Source organism: Melopsittacus undulatus, chromosome 8, assembly GCF_012275295.1.
Source record: "Melopsittacus undulatus isolate bMelUnd1 chromosome 8, bMelUnd1.mat.Z, whole genome shotgun sequence".
NCBI classification, from domain to species: domain Eukaryota; kingdom Metazoa; phylum Chordata; class Aves; order Psittaciformes; family Psittaculidae; genus Melopsittacus; species Melopsittacus undulatus.
In genome coordinates, this window is record NC_047534.1 from 55,534,266 (window position 1) to 55,550,062 (window position 15,797).

Genomic DNA, 15,797 nt, shown 5'->3' on the forward strand with positions numbered 1-15,797 from the left:
GCTGCTCACAGAGCACAGGTCAGGAGCAGACGGGATGAGGGGTGTCCAGGGTGAACCCTGTATGTGTTGTTTTCTATGTAAACCTGTCTGTTTAGGAGGGAGTTAAGGAAAAGTTGGGAGGAGGAAGAGGAGACATTGGAGCAGCGCTTGGCTCTCCTGGTTTCTGTGCCACCTTGGGGGAAGCTTGTCCCTGGTGTTGGAGCTCTGCAACAGCTGAGTTTGACATCCAACCCACTCCTTTGGTAAATGCAGCATGTCCTGGCCTGGAGCACCATGGAATATAAACCTTCATGGATATGGGAGCAGGGTCTCTCTTCACAAGTTGCCACATGGAGAAGACAAGGGCCAATGGGTTTCACCTAAGAAATGCAATAGAGAACAACCACCAGCTGTGAGAACCTCTCCAGGGACATGGTAAAATCCCCATTCCTGGAGGGGTTCAAGAGGCAGCAGAACAGTGGGATAACCTCATCCAGGCTGCCTGCCCCACGACAGGTTGGACCAGATGATGTTCTATGGACAAAGGGGAGACAGCAGTCAGCCCCATGGCAGAGCCCATGTCATTCCCACATGGTAGTCCCAGCCCTGCAGATCCTTTGGGATCAAGTCCCCCACTGATAATGCCCTGATGTCACACACAAACCCCCCCATTCCCTATGGTGACCCCAACCCCTCCATCATCTCAGTGCTCCATCACCTCAGCACCTCACCAACACCATACAATGTCTCCCAGGTCCAGCTACTGCTCTCTGGTAGTTCAGCCACCATCAGCCCCTACACCACCTTAGTGCCCCACAGACATCCCCTTCATGTCCAGTGCCCCATGGATGCTCCGTTCATACCCACAGACAGTCCCCAGCCAGGTGGAGCTGCCCAGTGCCCCCCAGTCACCACTGGTGCCCCACTGTCACCTCCTCAGTGCCCTGCAGAACCCAGCAGTGCCCAGGATGTGCCCCTGGAGCCTGTGGACCTCAGGCTCTCCCAGAAGCCACAGACAGTCCCATGGATCCTGCTTCCAATGCCACAAGCACATCCTCTGACAGCATCACAGAACCCACCAGGTTGGAAAAGCCCTTTAAGCTCATCCAGTCCAACCATCCCCAGCACTGCCAAGGCCACCACTGCCCCATGGCACTGAGGCCTCGTCTCCAGCTGTGTGAACACTTGCAGGGCTGGTGCCTGCAGCCCTGCCCTGGGCAGCCTGTTCCAATGCCTGAGCACCCTGTGGGGCAGGAATTGTTCCTCAGCTCCATCTAAACCTGCCCTGGTGCAGCTTGAGGCCGGTTCCTCTTGTCCCATCCCTTGTTCCTTGGGAGCAGAGCCCAGCCCCTCCTGGCTCCATCCTCCTGTCAGGCACTTGTAGGGAGCCATCAGGTCCCCCCTGAGCCTTCTCCATCTGACCCCCCCAGCTCCCTCAGCCATTCCCCATCACACTGTGCTCCAGACACCCCACAACCCATCCCCGGTGTCCCACAGGTGCTTCTCGTCCCTCCGATGCCCCATGCGCAGCCCACGATGCCCCACGGCCCCTCCCCGTTACCCCCATCGGCACCGAGCCCCCGCCGGGGGCGGCCCCGTCCCGCCCCGTCCCGCCCCGTCCCGTCCGTGAGTCACGGCGGGCGGGGGCTGCCGGCTCGGCAGCATCGCGGCCACCTCCGAGCTATGGCCCTGGCGCTCGCCCTGCTCCTGCTGCTGCTGCCGGGACACGGTGAGCGGGGGGGGCCGCTGCTCCGCCGACGGGGCGGGCGGGGAGTGTGGGGGTCGCAGGACCAAAGGGGGAGGGATGGGGGGCTCTGCCGTGGGGCAGGCGGGGAGATGGGACATGGGGGGAAGATGCTTTCCCTGGCTGGGATGAAGGTGAAAGCCGCATGGGAAGCGGCGCAGGAGGGGATGCACACGGTGGCTCGGTGGGGACGGGTCGCAGCTCGGGATGCTCCCGGTGCCGCTCAGCCCCGTGGGCACTGCGCGATGCGGCGGCATCGCCTCCCCGAGCCCCGTCGAGGGGGCTCTGAGGGCCGGGTTGGTGGCAGGGACACGCTGGGGGGAGCCCCGATGGGGCACCCGCCGTTATGTAAAGGCACCGAGCTCAGCCGGGAGGACGTTTGTCACCGGCAGCAGAACGGGTGACTCAGCCCGGGGGGTGCGGGTACCGGAGCTCCGGGCCCCACCGAGCCCCCGGGGCAGGGCACGGCTATGGGGAGATGTCGGGGGGAAAGGAGAAGGGTTTCTGGGAGAGCACGGGGAGAGGAGAGGGTGGGAGGAGGCTGAGTCAGCCCAGACACGAGCCGTTCTCCACAACACCCCCCTCCCCAGCAGCTGCCAGACGCCAAGTCAGACACACGCATCGGGATGGGGAACTGAAGTACTCTCCCTGTATCTGCACACACGGGGGGTTTCCAGCCTGGAAGGATCCTGCTCGCACATGTGTGGGGCTGGAGCATCCTTGAGGGGTGTAAAGGCTCCATCCCTGGCAGCGTTCAGGGCCAGGCTGGACAGAGCCCTGGGTGACATGGTCTGGTGTGAGTTGGAGCTAGATGACCTTAAGGTCCTTTCCGACCCAAACCATTCCGTGATTCTATGATCCCTGGAGCCCTTCAGGGAAGCACATTCCCAGCAGGTACTTCAGGACCTCCTATCTGGGCTCTTCCCTGCATCACTCCCATTACCCAAGGCTGGGTTGCTCCTTGGCTGGGCATCCCTGCTCAAAGCCCCTTGGCTTTCCCCAGGTGGAGCTGCGGGGCTGGAGGAGAAGCTCACCCACGTTGAGAAGTACGAGACAGTGATGCCACACATGGTGCTGGTGCCACGGGGGAAGAGGGACCTCTCTGTGCCACCGGTGAGTACCACTGCATCCCAACCCCTGGCTCTGCACCTTGCAGGGCCTCAAGCTGGACCCCCATAGCTCTGGGCCAGAGTGGCTTAGTTTATTGCATTGCTTCCACCTTAGAGGCAGTCAAGCTCAGCTTTCCTGGGCTGTTCTGGGTCAAACACAGGCCCTGCAGGTGTTAGGGTGAGCTCTCAGAGATGGGGGGGCTGCTTTCTCCACTGCTCTCTGTTACCCATCGGCTCCACCTCTTGTAGCCATGCAGTGATCTTGTGACATCTGGTCTCTGCTTAAGGAGGGATGTGCAAAGCCTGGCTGAGCTGTAAGCACTTTTCTTGCTGTGGTTGCTGAAGTTGAGGCTTTTTGTGTCCTTTGGGACAGGGAAATAAGAATCAGAAAGTTGCAGAAACCCACATGAAAGGAAACCAGTGTTGTTTTCCTTGGGAAGCCTTGTCATTGGGGGAAGGACTCGGGAGGTCTGAGTGCTTGGGCTTGACATCCATAGCACTATGGCCTTGACCTCAGAGCTGCTTTCCCCATTGCCAGTGGAGCCAGATACGTTTTCCAGCACCAAAAAGCAGCAGCTTGAGCACCTGATAAGACTGAGGGGCTGGGGGCATTTATTGCCTTGTAAGCTCTTTGTACAGCACATTTCATCTGTGATTCAAACCCTTCCTGGTAAACTCGCTGCAAAAACACTCCCCAAAAGCATCTGTTTTCTGTGCTCTAGAAACCTAAACTTGTCCACGAGATAAACATTCCCCAGGCTATTTAGAGACACCATCTGTGCCGGGCGCTCCGGGCAGCTCTGCACCAATCCCCCCTTCCCGGATAGGGGAGCTCACCCAGCTTGGGATCCCTCTGCTTTCTATGGCATGGGGAAGACATCCGCTTTGAGCTGTGTGCTATAGGGCAGTGTGCCTGGTGGCACTGGGGTTCCTAAACCTGCTGTGTGAGGGTATGTGCCTTTCAAGCTGGTTTCCTCCTCTTGGACAGAAGTTGGATCAGCTTTCCCCATACCTGCTTGGTGGGGAGGAGGTTCTCACCAAGGCTTGGCCACCACCAAGCCCCTCTTTGAAGGCAGACAGTGGGATGGGTATTTCCTCCTATGCCTTTGCATTAGCAGTCTCTGATGGGGATGGCCATGAGCCAAGGGCTGGTTCTTGGGTCAGCAGACTATCTGCCAGGTGAGGTCTGATGCAAACCAGCTCCCCTCTGGCTGTGCTTAGGTCAGAATGCTCAGAGCTGGGTCCTGCAGCACAGCATCTCCTTCCCACAGGCCATGGTCTTCTTAAGCAGGGCATGACAGGGCAAGTGGGAAACCTGGGTTTGCCATGGAAGGGAATGTGACAAGAGCAAGAAGAATGATGGTTACATGGTCTAGATTGCACAAGTGCCATCCCTCTCATCCCCATGCTCCAGCCCTTCAAAGAGCTGTATTGAAACAGGATGCTGGTCCCCAGCCTGTGCAAGACCAGCACTGCAAGCCACTGGCTTCCCCCCAGTGTGCCTTTGCCTGCACATCCCTGCTGATACCCACAGCACATCCCCTTGGTGCATCCACTGGGGACAGCCACGCTGCTGCTGGGGCTCTGAAGGGAGCAGCAGGACAGCCCTGGGGGCAGGAGCAGGGACAGTGGTGGCCCAGGGACCTGCCTGCTTGTGTGCTGCTGCTCCTGTGGTGTGTGGGACCCCACCTGCAGCACTGGGGGCAGCTCTGGGGTTCCCAGTGTAAGGAGGACATGGAACTGTTGGGACAAGTCCAGAGGAGGCCACGAGGATGATCAGGGGCTGGAGCAGCTCCTGTATGGAGACAGGCTGAGAACATTGGGGCTGTTCAGCCTGGAGAAGAGAAGCTGCGTGGAGACCTCAGAGCAGCTTCCAGTGTGTGAAGGGGGATACAGGGATGCTGGGGAGGGACTATTCATTAGGGACTGTAGTGATAGCAAAAGGGGTAACGGGTTCAAACTTGAACAGGGAAAGTTTAGATTGGATATAAGGCAGGGATTCTTTACTGTGAACCTTGGCTTCTCAGGTTGCCCAAATAAGTGGTAAATACCCCATCCCTGGCAGTGCTCAAGGCCAGGTTGGACACAGGGGCTTGGAGCAGCTGCTCCAGTGGAAGGGGTCCCTGCCTGTGGCAGGGGTTGGAACTGGATAAGCTTTAAGTTCCCTTCCAACCCAAACCATTCCAGTTCTATGGCGTGGTACAATGAGCCCCACCTCTGCTGTCCTAGTGAGACCCATTGCTTCTCCCTACCCAGGGAAGAAACACCCTGTATGGGGCAGGATGGTGCATCCATCCCAATCCTCTGCAAGCTCTCTGGGTCTGGAAGAACCCCCTCCTCTCTGTGTGCTGTGGCCACAGCTCTGCTTTGCTTGCTCAGCACGGCCATGGGGTTACAGGGCTCGTACAGGGGCAGAGCTGAGCTGTGTTTCAAACCCTTCCCATCTGGAGCCTGTGTGAATAAGGAAGGGGCTGATTCAGAGGAGCTTTATCAGGACTGTGTTATTCTAAACTTGCCCTGCGGTTGTCTCCAACAGGCAGCCCCTGAAACCACCACCCCCCATTCCAGAGGCTTTCCTGCCATTCCCTAAGCCCTCTCCTGGTTCCAGCGCTGCCAGCAATAACAAAGCCCGGCTTTGCGGGTGGATATGGGGCAGGACGGCCACGTCAGGCAGGAGACACTGCTCATAAGAGAAGAATTTGCCCAGGACCCAGGCTCATTGCAACCTACTTGGCATGCAGAGGATGCTCTGTGGCAGGCAGCCCATAGCTTTGGATTGGGAATGCAACTCGGGTGGAACCAAAGGCAACGGAGCGATGGGCAAACCCCATCTGGCCCCGCTGGTGCTGAGTCAGCAGGAATTCCTGCTCAGCCCCAGCTCCTGCCAGGCTGTAGATCATCCCTCCGGGAATGCTGAGCCATCGGTGCCGTCATCCTCCATGGGGAGAGGTGCACACCTCATCCAGGGAATGCTGACCTTTGGGAGGTGTTTGCTCTGCCTTTCACTCAGCTCTCTATTATGGGATCCTGGAATAGCTGAGGGGATGCTATCAGGAGAGGTGCCTGTGCTGCAGTGTCCCTGGTGCCAAGGGTGCAGCCTGATATGGGGCACCATGCAAGGGAACACTATGTCTGGTGGGATGGGACCTCTGCAGGTAGAGACCACAAAACATCCCATAGGGAAATGTTTCTTCTGGAGAGACATCCCCATCCTGGGGGTTCAAGGCTTCCCCAACACAAGTGTAGTGCCTGGAGGTTGGAGCTTGAGTCCCTTCCACCAGCACTAGGTGATGCTTGAGGGATGTAGCACATGGTGAGGCTAAAACTGCCTCTCAAGAGAGATGGAGAACAAGAGGAGGTTATTCTCTGGCTGTGGTGGTGTATGTTGGGTCGGTCAGAGGTAAGGAATGAGAGCTGCTGGCAGTGGGATCTTCGTGATTCAGCCTGTGAGTAATGCTGAGCTCAGTCCCCAGCACAGGACCCTGGTGACTGATGAGCAGGAAACCTCAGTTTCATGCAGCCACATGTCAGAGGCAGGAAACCACACTTTGCTGACTGTGTTTCACTGCTGCTGACCTGTTCTGTATCTCGGGATGTGCAGGGATTTGTGGTGTTACCCACATGCAGTTCTTCCCTTCTGATATCCTGTTTCTTTTGCTGGATGCCTCCAGGATGAGAAGCCAGGCTCCCTACCCCACTGCTGCCTTCCATTGTAGACATCATTCGCTTTCTGGGTAGGACAGGGGCTCTCTTCTATAGTTCTTGCTCCTGATGTTCTCTATCTTTCATGCAGAGCATCTACCCCGACCGTGTCCTCTACAGCATCCGTGCTGAAGGCAGGGACTACATCCTCAGGCTGGAGAAGAACAAGTGAGTGCGGATGGGCCAGGGGAGCTCACTGTGACCATCAGTTCTCCAAGTCCTGGTGTTGCTGCATCAGTGATCTCAACCTTCAGCCTTTGGTTTCCCCCTTTGCCAAAGCCCCCCGGGGAGCCCATGGGCTCACCATACCCAACCTGACCCCCAAAGCTCTGCTTCCCACCCTGCTGATGCCCCTTCCCACCCCGCAGGGCACTGCTGGGGCAGCACTACACCGAGACGCACTACTTGGCTGATGGCACAGAGGTCACGGAGAAGCCGGATGTTCAGGTATGGGGCTGGCTCCAGGGGCAGCAGGGTTCCCATTCCTCTGGGATCCTGACATGCATTCCCCCTCCACACCTCTCCTCTCTGCCGGTGGTAGGACCACTGCTTCTATCAGGGCCACGTGCAAGGACATGCCAACTCAGCGGCGAGCATCAGCACCTGCAATGGGCTCAGGTAGGGTCATCTCCATCTCCCTCCTCTATTCCCAGGGCAGAGCAGGGCAATCTGAGCCCTGAGTGCTGCAGCCAGCAGCACAAAGGTGTGCTCATGGGGGTACACTGCCTTGTAGGCAGCTGGTACCTCCTGCGAGCCATGCTGAGCTCCTAGAGCCATAGAACCATGGGATGGTTTGGGTTGGAAGGGACCTTAAAGCTCCTCCAGCTCCAACCCCTGCCACAGGCAGGGACCCCTTCCACTGGAGCAGCTGCTCCAAGCCCCTGTGTCCAACCTGGCCTTGAGCACTGCCAGGGATGGGGCAGCCACAGCTTCTCTGGGCACCCTGTGCCAGCGCCTCAGCACCCTCACAGGGAACAGCTTCTGCCTAAGAGCTCAGCTCAGTCTCCCCTGTTCTGGCAGGTTCAAGCCATTCCCCTTGGCCTGTCCCTACATCCCTTGTCCCAAGCCCCTCTCCAGGTTTCCTGCAGCCCCTTTAGGCACTGGAGCTGCTCTCAGGTCTCCCCTTCAGGAGCCTTCTCTTGTCCAGGCTGCCCCAGCCCAGCTCTCTCAGCCTGGCTCCAGAGCAGAGCTGCTCCAGCCCTCACAGCATCCCCATGGCCTCTCTGGCCTCGCTCCAGCAGCTCCACGTCCTCCTTATGTTGATGTTAAGATGTGCAAGGGCAGGGCAGGAGACCAGGATGATGCACACAGGGCACATGGGACACCTCACAGAGGGTGTTCTGAAATCCAGGGCATCTCAGCAGGAATTCCATGTTAAACCAGCCCTGGCAGTGCTGAGGTCTCCTTGCTGAGCCCTGGCACATCTCTGCTGCCCAAAGCACAGGATGCTCCCTTGCTACCAGCCATGGATGCTGTGCCATGGTTTGCTCTCTCCCAGCCCAGCAGCCAGTTTCCAGGCTCCCTAAAAGTCCTTTTGTTCCAATGGTGCTTTTGCAGCCTCCAAAAGGGCATGTTTCCTATTGTTCATTACCTCCTGGTCTGCCCCAGGTCAGCTCTGTCCTTGGATGGGCTCTTGGGCAGAGCAAGGCTGTAGGCAAGAGGCATCCAGTCCCTTATGCTGTTGTGAGCCCTTGTACTCTGTGGGTCCTCATGCACTGCCCCAGCTGGGGCCTTTGCATTGAGTGTGGCTTCATGCCCAGGACCAGCAGAACCTGTCACATCCCACCAGTGACCTGCAGCTCATCCCATCTCCCTATGGAGGGGCAGAGATTTCCAGCTGTGTTTTGTATCACAGCCACTTGTGGGTGTGCATATAGGGTCTGTGCTGGGTATCTCCCTAACATGACAACCCCTTCTCTCTTGGCAGTGGGTTTTTCCAGGTGAATGGGACCATGTTCCTGCTGGAGCCGCTGGAGGAGGGTGCTGCAGGCCTGCATGCAGTGTACAGAGCAGCTCACCTGAGGGGGAAGCGTGGCACATGCCAGGAGCCCGGTGCCACCCTGCAATACGACCACGAGCCCAAAGTCCCTGCAGCCATGAAGCTCCAGCGCTGGGTTAAGGATTGCATTGGTTCTCCTTCCTGCAGCTGAGTCCTGTGGAGGCCAGGGGAGGAGTGGGGTCATCCCACATCCCCCAGAGGTGTTCCTCCCCCTGGCATTGTTGGTTGGGTATCTAAGCACCCATTGCTCCCAGTGGGCTAGCTTCTGGTGGGAACAAGTCCTCAGATACTGTACCAGTAGCAGGAGCATCCTCCTACCCCATGAACTCCATGATGCCTGCAAACCCTGTCTACCTTGTGCTTCATCCCAGTAGCAGGCTTTGGTTCTTGCTTGTATCATAGAGCCATAGATGGTTTGGGTTGGAAGGGACCTTAAAGCTCCTCCAGTTCCAACCCCTGCCACAGGCAGGGACCCCTTCCACTGGAGCAGCTGCTCCAAGCCCCTGTGTCCAACCTGGCCTTGAGCACTGCCAGGGATGGGGCAGCCACAGCTTCTCTGGGCACCCTGTGCCAGCGCCTCAGCACCCTCACAGTAAAGATCTTCCTCCTTATATCCAATCTAAACTTCCCCTGTTTCAGTTTGAACCCATCACCCCTTGTCCTGTCCCTGCAGTCCCTGATGAAGAGCCCCTCTCTGCATCCTTGCAGCCCCTTCAGACACTGGAATATATATTGGAAGATGACTGAAATACCCAGCAAAGGACATCAGAAAGCAGAGCTAGAAGACCCATTAGCCTCAAATAACAGTGGCAGATGCCCCAAGACACAACACACCCCACAAAAGAGCTTACCAAGCTGCAGAGCTGGGTCCCCTTCATGCTCACTTTCCTCTTCCCTTCCAGAAATCAACCCCATTACACAAAGGTCCCCGGTACGTGGAGCTGGTCCTGGTCGCAGACAATGAAGAGGTAAGGAGGGCTGGGGGCAAGCTGCTGCCTGCGGTCCTGCTCCCATCCGCTGCAATGGGGAGGTGGAAGCCAGCCTGGGAATGTCCCTGTGTCCATAGTTCAGGAAGCACAAGGACTTGCGCACGGTGCAGAACCGCATGAAGGAGATCGTGAACCACGTCGACAAGGTGAGCCCAGGGGTCTGGAGCTGCCCTTCCAGCTCCTGCAGTGCCTGCATGGGCATCAATAGGATAGAGGAGGGATTAGTGGGGGTGATGGAGCTGGAGCCCATCTCAAACACCCAACGAGATAGCTCAGCCCTGGTCCTCAGGAGCATGGGACAACTGCCTCCCAGCTCTGTCATAAGGGAAGGAAGCAGAAATGTCTTCTTGTAACCCCCGGGGCCATGGGCTGCTCTCAAAGTGGGATAGGTGTTAACAGGGGAGGGTGATGGGTGCAGTGCAGGTGGGTTTCTGCTCACCTTGGGTCAGCAGCATGGAGCAGCCTTCACCGGCCAAGAGAGAGCCCAGAGCTCCTAAGCAAACCCTGTCTATGCAGTCACCCCATCTTGTGTTATGTATTGAGGGGGTGGCAGAGCTGGTGTTGCACAGTGAGGTTGGGTTGTAGAATCATAGAATAGTTAGGGTTGGAAAGCACCTTAAGCTCATCCAGTTCCAACCCCCTGCCATGGGCAGGGACACCTCACACTAAACCATGGCACCCAAGGCTCTGTCCAACCTGGCCTTGAACACTGCCAGGGATGGAGCATTCACAACCTCCCTGGGCAACCCATTCCAGTGGTGCTGGGCTTGGCTGTGTCTCCCCACGGGAGGAGCTGGGACCCCCCCCACTGATGCAGCTCAAGCACAAGCCTAACCATAACCCATCTCCTGCTGCAGCTCTACCAGCCCCTCCGCCTGCGCGTGGCCCTCATCGGCCTGGAGGTGTGGAGCTACAAGGACAAGATCCTGGTGAGCCCCAACCCGGAGCTGACCCTGGACCACTTCCTGCAGTGGAGGGAGGCAGAGCTGCTGCGCAGGAAGCCCCATGACAACGCCCAGCTCATCACGTAAGGACAGTGCATGTGGGGCAGGACCGTGCTGCTCTGCAGCCCTGCTGCCCTCCGGCTGCATGCTGGGGCATCTCCATCCCACACAGGGGCATAGACTTCCATGGCACGACTGTAGGGCTCGCCAAGAAGCTTGTGATGTGCACCAGGGACTCGGGTGGTGTCAACCAGGTGGGTACCACTGGACATCATGGGGAGGGCAGCACTGTCCTGTTGTCTGCCCTCCTCACACTGTATTCCCAGAGAGAAACTCTCCAGCTCTCCTCTTCCACAGCATCCATAGGGATATGGTCCCTGGCATCTCTGAACCCCCCCCAAAGGGGGTCAGAGTGTGGAAAGCCATTGGAGGGCTCTGGTATAGCTGAGCCCTGCAGAGCCTTCCCCTACAGCTCTGTGGCACGGGGCATCTCCCATCACCTGCCAACTGGCTGGGGCTTGGCTTGCAATTGCTCTTCAGCCACCATCCCGGTTGTGCTGCTCATCCCTCTGTGGTTGGCCATGGGACCTGAGGCTGACCAGAACCACCACAAAGCATCGTTTCAGGGTAGATGCTATACCTGAGCTCACTTACACCCCACTCTGGAGGTCTTTAGGAACGAGTCCAGCTGTTGTCCTCCTTTAGCTCCCCATGGCAGCAATTAGGGAACAAAAAGCATCAACTGGGTTGGAAAAGCTCATCCAGTCCAATGGTTCCCCAGCATTGCCCATGCCACCCCTGCCCCACATCACTGAGGGCCCCATCACAGACACTGGAGAGCACCAGTGTCCCCATGGAGGTGCTGTGGAGCGTGTTCAGACCACACCGCACTTACCCCTTATCCCGCAGGACCACAGCACAAATCCCATCGGTGCCGCATCCACCATGGCTCACGAGCTGGGGCACAACCTGGGGATGTCTCACGATGAAGACGTGGCCGGATGCCGCTGTCCTGTCCCCAAAGCTGATGGAGGCTGTGTCATGGCAGCGAGTGTTGGGTGAGTGACGGGGACAGGGAATACCCCCGGGCAGCAACACTCGGAGGTGTCCTCCAGTGCTGTTTGATGGGGTGAAGCCTGGAGACAGTCATCTCCATGGGGACACTGCACTCCAAAGGTCTGTTGGTGCCTTTGAGTCTCTTTGGTGGCCCTCCAGCTGCTGGGTGCAAGGCCCCTTTGTGCTGGGTGCCCTGCTCACGGCTGCCCCATGTCTGTGCCCCCAGCCTGGTTTACCCCAAGCTGTTCAGCCGCTGCAGTGAGCAGGACATGTGGCACTTCCTCGGGGACCCCAGGACCCGCTGCCTGCTCAACGCCCCCAGGGCCGACGAGCTCTATGGGGGTCCTGTATGTGGGAACCAGTTTGTGGAGCGGGGAGAGCAGTGCGACTGCGGCGTGCCGGAGGTAGGGATGTGTGGGGACCGGAGGGGTCATTCAGGCTTGGGAATGGCTGTGCAAGTCCCTTCCCTGGGCATCGGGCTGTGCATGGCTTCATAGGATCACAGCATCCCAGACTGGGGTGGGTTAAAGGGACCTTAAAGCCCATCCAGTTCCAGCAGGGACACCTTCCACTGGAGCAGCTGCTCCAAGCCCCTGTGTCCAACCTGGCCTTGAGCACTGCAGGGAGGACAAGGGAAGGGCTTCAGGAGGGGTTCGGGGGTCCCAGTCTCTCCCTGTGCCGCAGGAGTGCTCCGACACCTGCTGCAATGCCACCACCTGCCAGCTGAGAGAGGGAGCCGAGTGTGCCCGGGGGGAATGCTGCCAGGACTGCAAGGTACGTGCCAATGGGGTCGGGATCGAGCTCCTGCTGAGCTTCCCAGCAGAGCCAAGGTGCATCCATAGCCTGCCCGGGAACCTGTGTATCCCTGCAGCAGCCTCTGCCCAGAGCCAAATGGAGCCATTCCAAATGGAGTGATGGTTTAGGGGAGGAATCAGTCCTTCCATTCAATGCTCTCATGGGATGGACAGTCAGCATCTCTGCTGGAAACAGGCTGGGGAAGTGAAGCAGCCTCTGCTTCTGGCACCCTGGACCCCAGGCCCCCCACTCTGTTAGGTGCAGGATGGAAGGTGCTGAAGAGCTGGGCAATGTTCAGAACAATCAGCATAGCCCATTCCTGATGCAGGAAACCTCATCTGCTCCATTCATAGAATCATAGAATAGTCAGGGTTGGAAAGGACCTTAAGATCATCCAGTTCCAACCCCCCTGCCATGGGCAGGGACACCTCACACTAAACCATGGCACCCAAGGCTTCATCCAACCTGGCCTTGAACACTGCCAGGTGGTGTCTGGCTCCTTGGGATGCTGCCTGGCTGTGGTGCTGTGTGCTGTGGGGCTATGGGAGCAGTGGGGCAGCACTGACACCCTCTCTGTGCAGGTGAAGGCTGCAGGTGTGCTGTGGGGCTATGGGAGCAGTGGGGCAGCACTGACACCCTCTCTGTGCAGGTGAAGGCTGCAGGTGTGCTCTGCCGGGGCAGCAAGAACGACTGTGACCTGCCCGAGCACTGCACGGGGCTCAGCGCCGAGTGCCCAGAGGATGTGTTCCAGGAGAACGGCATCCCCTGCCACAACGGCAATGGTTACTGCTACAACGGGGCCTGTCCCTCGCACGGCGAGCAGTGCCGTGCGCTCTGGGGCGCAGGTACCAGCTCCCCACCATCCTCACCCCATGCACCGGGTGATGTGCTGCCATGTACCTGGTCATCCATCACTTGGTCCCCTCCTGTATCCCAGCGCTGTGGATGCTGGAGCCTGGCACCGCTGTGAGCTCTGGCTCCGAGTGACCCTTTCCATGCATCCCACAGAGGCTCAGGTGGCTCCCGATGTCTGCTTCAAGCACAACAGCGAGCAGCACCTTCACCTCCACTGCCTCACCGAGTACGGGAAGCGGCCATGCAGCCCCAAGTAAGGCTCTGGGGGGTGCTGGTGGTGTCTGCAGCGGCACCATAGGGATGACCAAACCCCACTGCTGCCCCCCATGGGTGCTCTGCCGCAGGGATGTGAAGTGTGGCACATTGCTGTGCCTGAGCGACAACACCAGCCCCGTCCTCGGCGCCGGCTCCTACTCCCTCTTCTTCGGCCGCTTCAAGTGCAAGGCAGTCATCGCCAGCAGCGATGCCAACGAGGTGGTGGCCAAGCTGCGGCTGGTGCCCACCGGTGCCAAGTGTGGAGAGGAGATGGTGAGCGGCCATGCTGGGGGGTCTGGGGTTGTGGGCACCCCATGGGGAGCCAGGGCAGGCTCAGAGCCCCCCCGTCTATCCACAGGTGTGCTATGGTGGGCGCTGCCAGAACCTCCTGGTGTACGGCAACAAGAACTGCTCGGCCAAGTGCAACAACCACGGGGTACGCACTGGGGTCTGTCAGAGCACCGCTCCCGGCTCCCGCAGCGCTCACTGCCCTGATGCCTTCCTCCCTCATCCCAGGTGTGCAACCACAAACGGGAATGTCACTGTGAGCCGGGCTGGGCAGCGCCCTACTGCGAGCATCAGCTGTCGGGGATGGAGACAGGTACGGACCCCCCTTTGCCCGTCCCGCACCAGCAGCTGCATCCAGGCGGATGCTGCCCCATCCCTCTGGATGCCCATCCCGACTCCGGCCGTGTCTCCACAGGGAACAGCAGTGTGGTGGTGGTGATGGCGGTGCTGGCGGTGCTGGCTCTCGGTGGCATCCTGCTGTGCGGGGGCCTCCTGCTGCTCAGGGGCAGGGGGGCAAAGCGCTTCCACAGCGGGTACCTCCCGTCCGAGCGCAGCGCCCGTCGGAAGCGGCCCCACAGCGGCCGTGTGCCCCACAGCGGCCCCCCCGCAGGCCTGGCCAACCCGCTCTTCCAGGAGGGCGGCCACTCGCGGCCCCCCCGACGGCCGCTGTCCCACCGCGACATCGGCCCCCCCAGACTGCTCAGCAGCACCGCGGCCCCACGGGGGGACCCGAGGCCGGACCCCGAGGTGAGGGAGATGGGGGAGCACGGGTGGGAGGGGGGGGTCGGGGGGAGCTCCAGCGGCTCCGGGACAGCCCCTGCAGGTAAACACGGGTGGGGGGAGCCAGACCCTGCCCCCGACCCCGTCTGGAGCCCTCCGGGTAAAGGTCTTTGTGTTCAGCCTGGAGAAGAGAAGGCTCCTGAAGGGGAGACCTGAGAGCAGCTCCAGTGCCTAAAGGGGCTGCAGGAAACCTGGAGAGGGGCTTGGGACAAGGGATGTAGGGACAGGCCAAGGGGAATGGCTTGAACCTGCCAGAACAGGGGAGACTGAGCTGAGCTCTTAGGCAGAAGCTGTTCCCTGTGAGGGTGCTGAGGCGCTGGCACAGGGTGCCCAGAGAAGCTGTGGCTGCCCCATCCCTGGCAGTGCTCAAGGCCAGGTTGGACACAGGGGCTTGGAGCAGCTGCTCCAGTGGAAGGGGTCCCTGCCTGTGGCACTGGATGAACTTTAAGCTCCCTCCCATCCCACCCCAGTCTGGGGTTCCTCACCTCGGCTCTCTCCTCAACAGGTGAAGCCGAAGCCCCCCCGGAAGCCTCTCCCAGCGCTGAAGACCAAGACCCCTCTGGAGCCGTCAGGAGCAGCCCTTGCCCCAGCCCCGGCCGTGCTCTCCCAGCGGGGCCCCCCCCCGAAGGTGGCCCTGCAGCCCCCGGTGGGCAGGAGGTGACCGAGGCTGCCCCATGCACCCCCCACGGAGCGGCCTCGCTCCCACCGTACTTGAACCCCTCTGCAATGCCCCCGGAGGGCTGCAGTGTTTACACACCCTCGAGCTGTGCCTTAGACCCCACCGCGGTGTGGGCTCCCCGACGGCACCGGAGCAGGGACAGCACCAGCGCTGGTTCCGAGGCTCTGCTGTGCCCGGGGAGCTGCTGCCTTCTCTGCCGACGGCCTGAATGTGTCCTGCTCCTCCTGCCCCTGCCGAACGGGGCTTTTATCTCTGCACTCAGCCCTTGGGTCACTGTTCCGAAAGGGAATTCCCTGGGAGCCTTTTTACTGCAGCCGTTAACTTATGACCCCGACGTGACCATGTGAACCTCCCTCTTTTTTACATGATTTTGGGTTGAAGGCTTTTATACCAATAAAGACTGAAGGTACCATGGGCTGTGCCTCAGGAGGAGGGTGGCAGCGGGGCTCAGGGGCAGGAAGGGGCTGAGCTGAGCTCCCAAATCCTGTGCCAGAGCCATAGGGGCTCATTTACCAAGCCAGGCCTTGGACCTGTTCTGTCAACAAAGGCTTGACCACTGCAACTGCAGCTCAACCATCCTGGTCCAACACAAGCATCCATACCTGCATCAACAGTGGTGCTTA

The 15,797-nt window shown here is 59.4% G+C and overlaps 1 protein-coding gene across 2 annotated transcripts; it reads left to right on the top strand.

Annotated features, from left to right (window-relative positions):
* Positions 1 to 1,658: 1,658 nt before the first annotated feature.
* ADAM8 (ADAM metallopeptidase domain 8) lies at positions 1,659 to 15,291 on the top strand. Of its 2 annotated transcripts, none has more exons than XM_034065520.1 (20): positions 1,659 to 1,708; positions 2,727 to 2,836; positions 6,626 to 6,702; positions 6,903 to 6,981; positions 7,076 to 7,152; positions 8,462 to 8,648; positions 9,436 to 9,501; positions 9,600 to 9,668; positions 10,380 to 10,549; positions 10,639 to 10,720; positions 11,376 to 11,524; positions 11,749 to 11,926; positions 12,189 to 12,296; positions 12,967 to 13,162; positions 13,326 to 13,425; positions 13,517 to 13,700; positions 13,786 to 13,863; positions 13,944 to 14,028; positions 14,131 to 14,462; positions 15,001 to 15,291. In XM_034065520.1, exons 1-20 carry the CDS (start codon positions 1,663 to 1,665, stop codon positions 15,154 to 15,156), a joined length of 2,529 nt encoding a protein of 842 aa, XP_033921411.1. In that variant the 5' UTR covers positions 1,659 to 1,662; the 3' UTR covers positions 15,157 to 15,291. The 2 variants fall into 2 exon arrangements, with proteins under 2 accessions (XP_033921411.1, XP_033921412.1); XM_034065521.1 differs by having other exon boundaries at positions 12,207 to 12,296.
* Positions 15,292 to 15,797: the final 506 nt, after the last annotated feature.

Coding starts and splice junctions, on each gene's coding strand:
- ADAM8 (XM_034065520.1), top strand. CDS start 1,663: ATGGCCCTGGCGCTCGCCCTGCTCCTGCTGCTGCTGCCGGGACACG. Junction 13,426..13,516: donor AAGCGGCCATGCAGCCCCAA/GTAAGGCTCTGG, acceptor GCTCTGCCGCAG/GGATGTGAAGTGTGGCACAT. Junction 14,463..15,000: donor ACCCGAGGCCGGACCCCGAG/GTGAGGGAGATG, acceptor TCTCCTCAACAG/GTGAAGCCGAAGCCCCCCCG.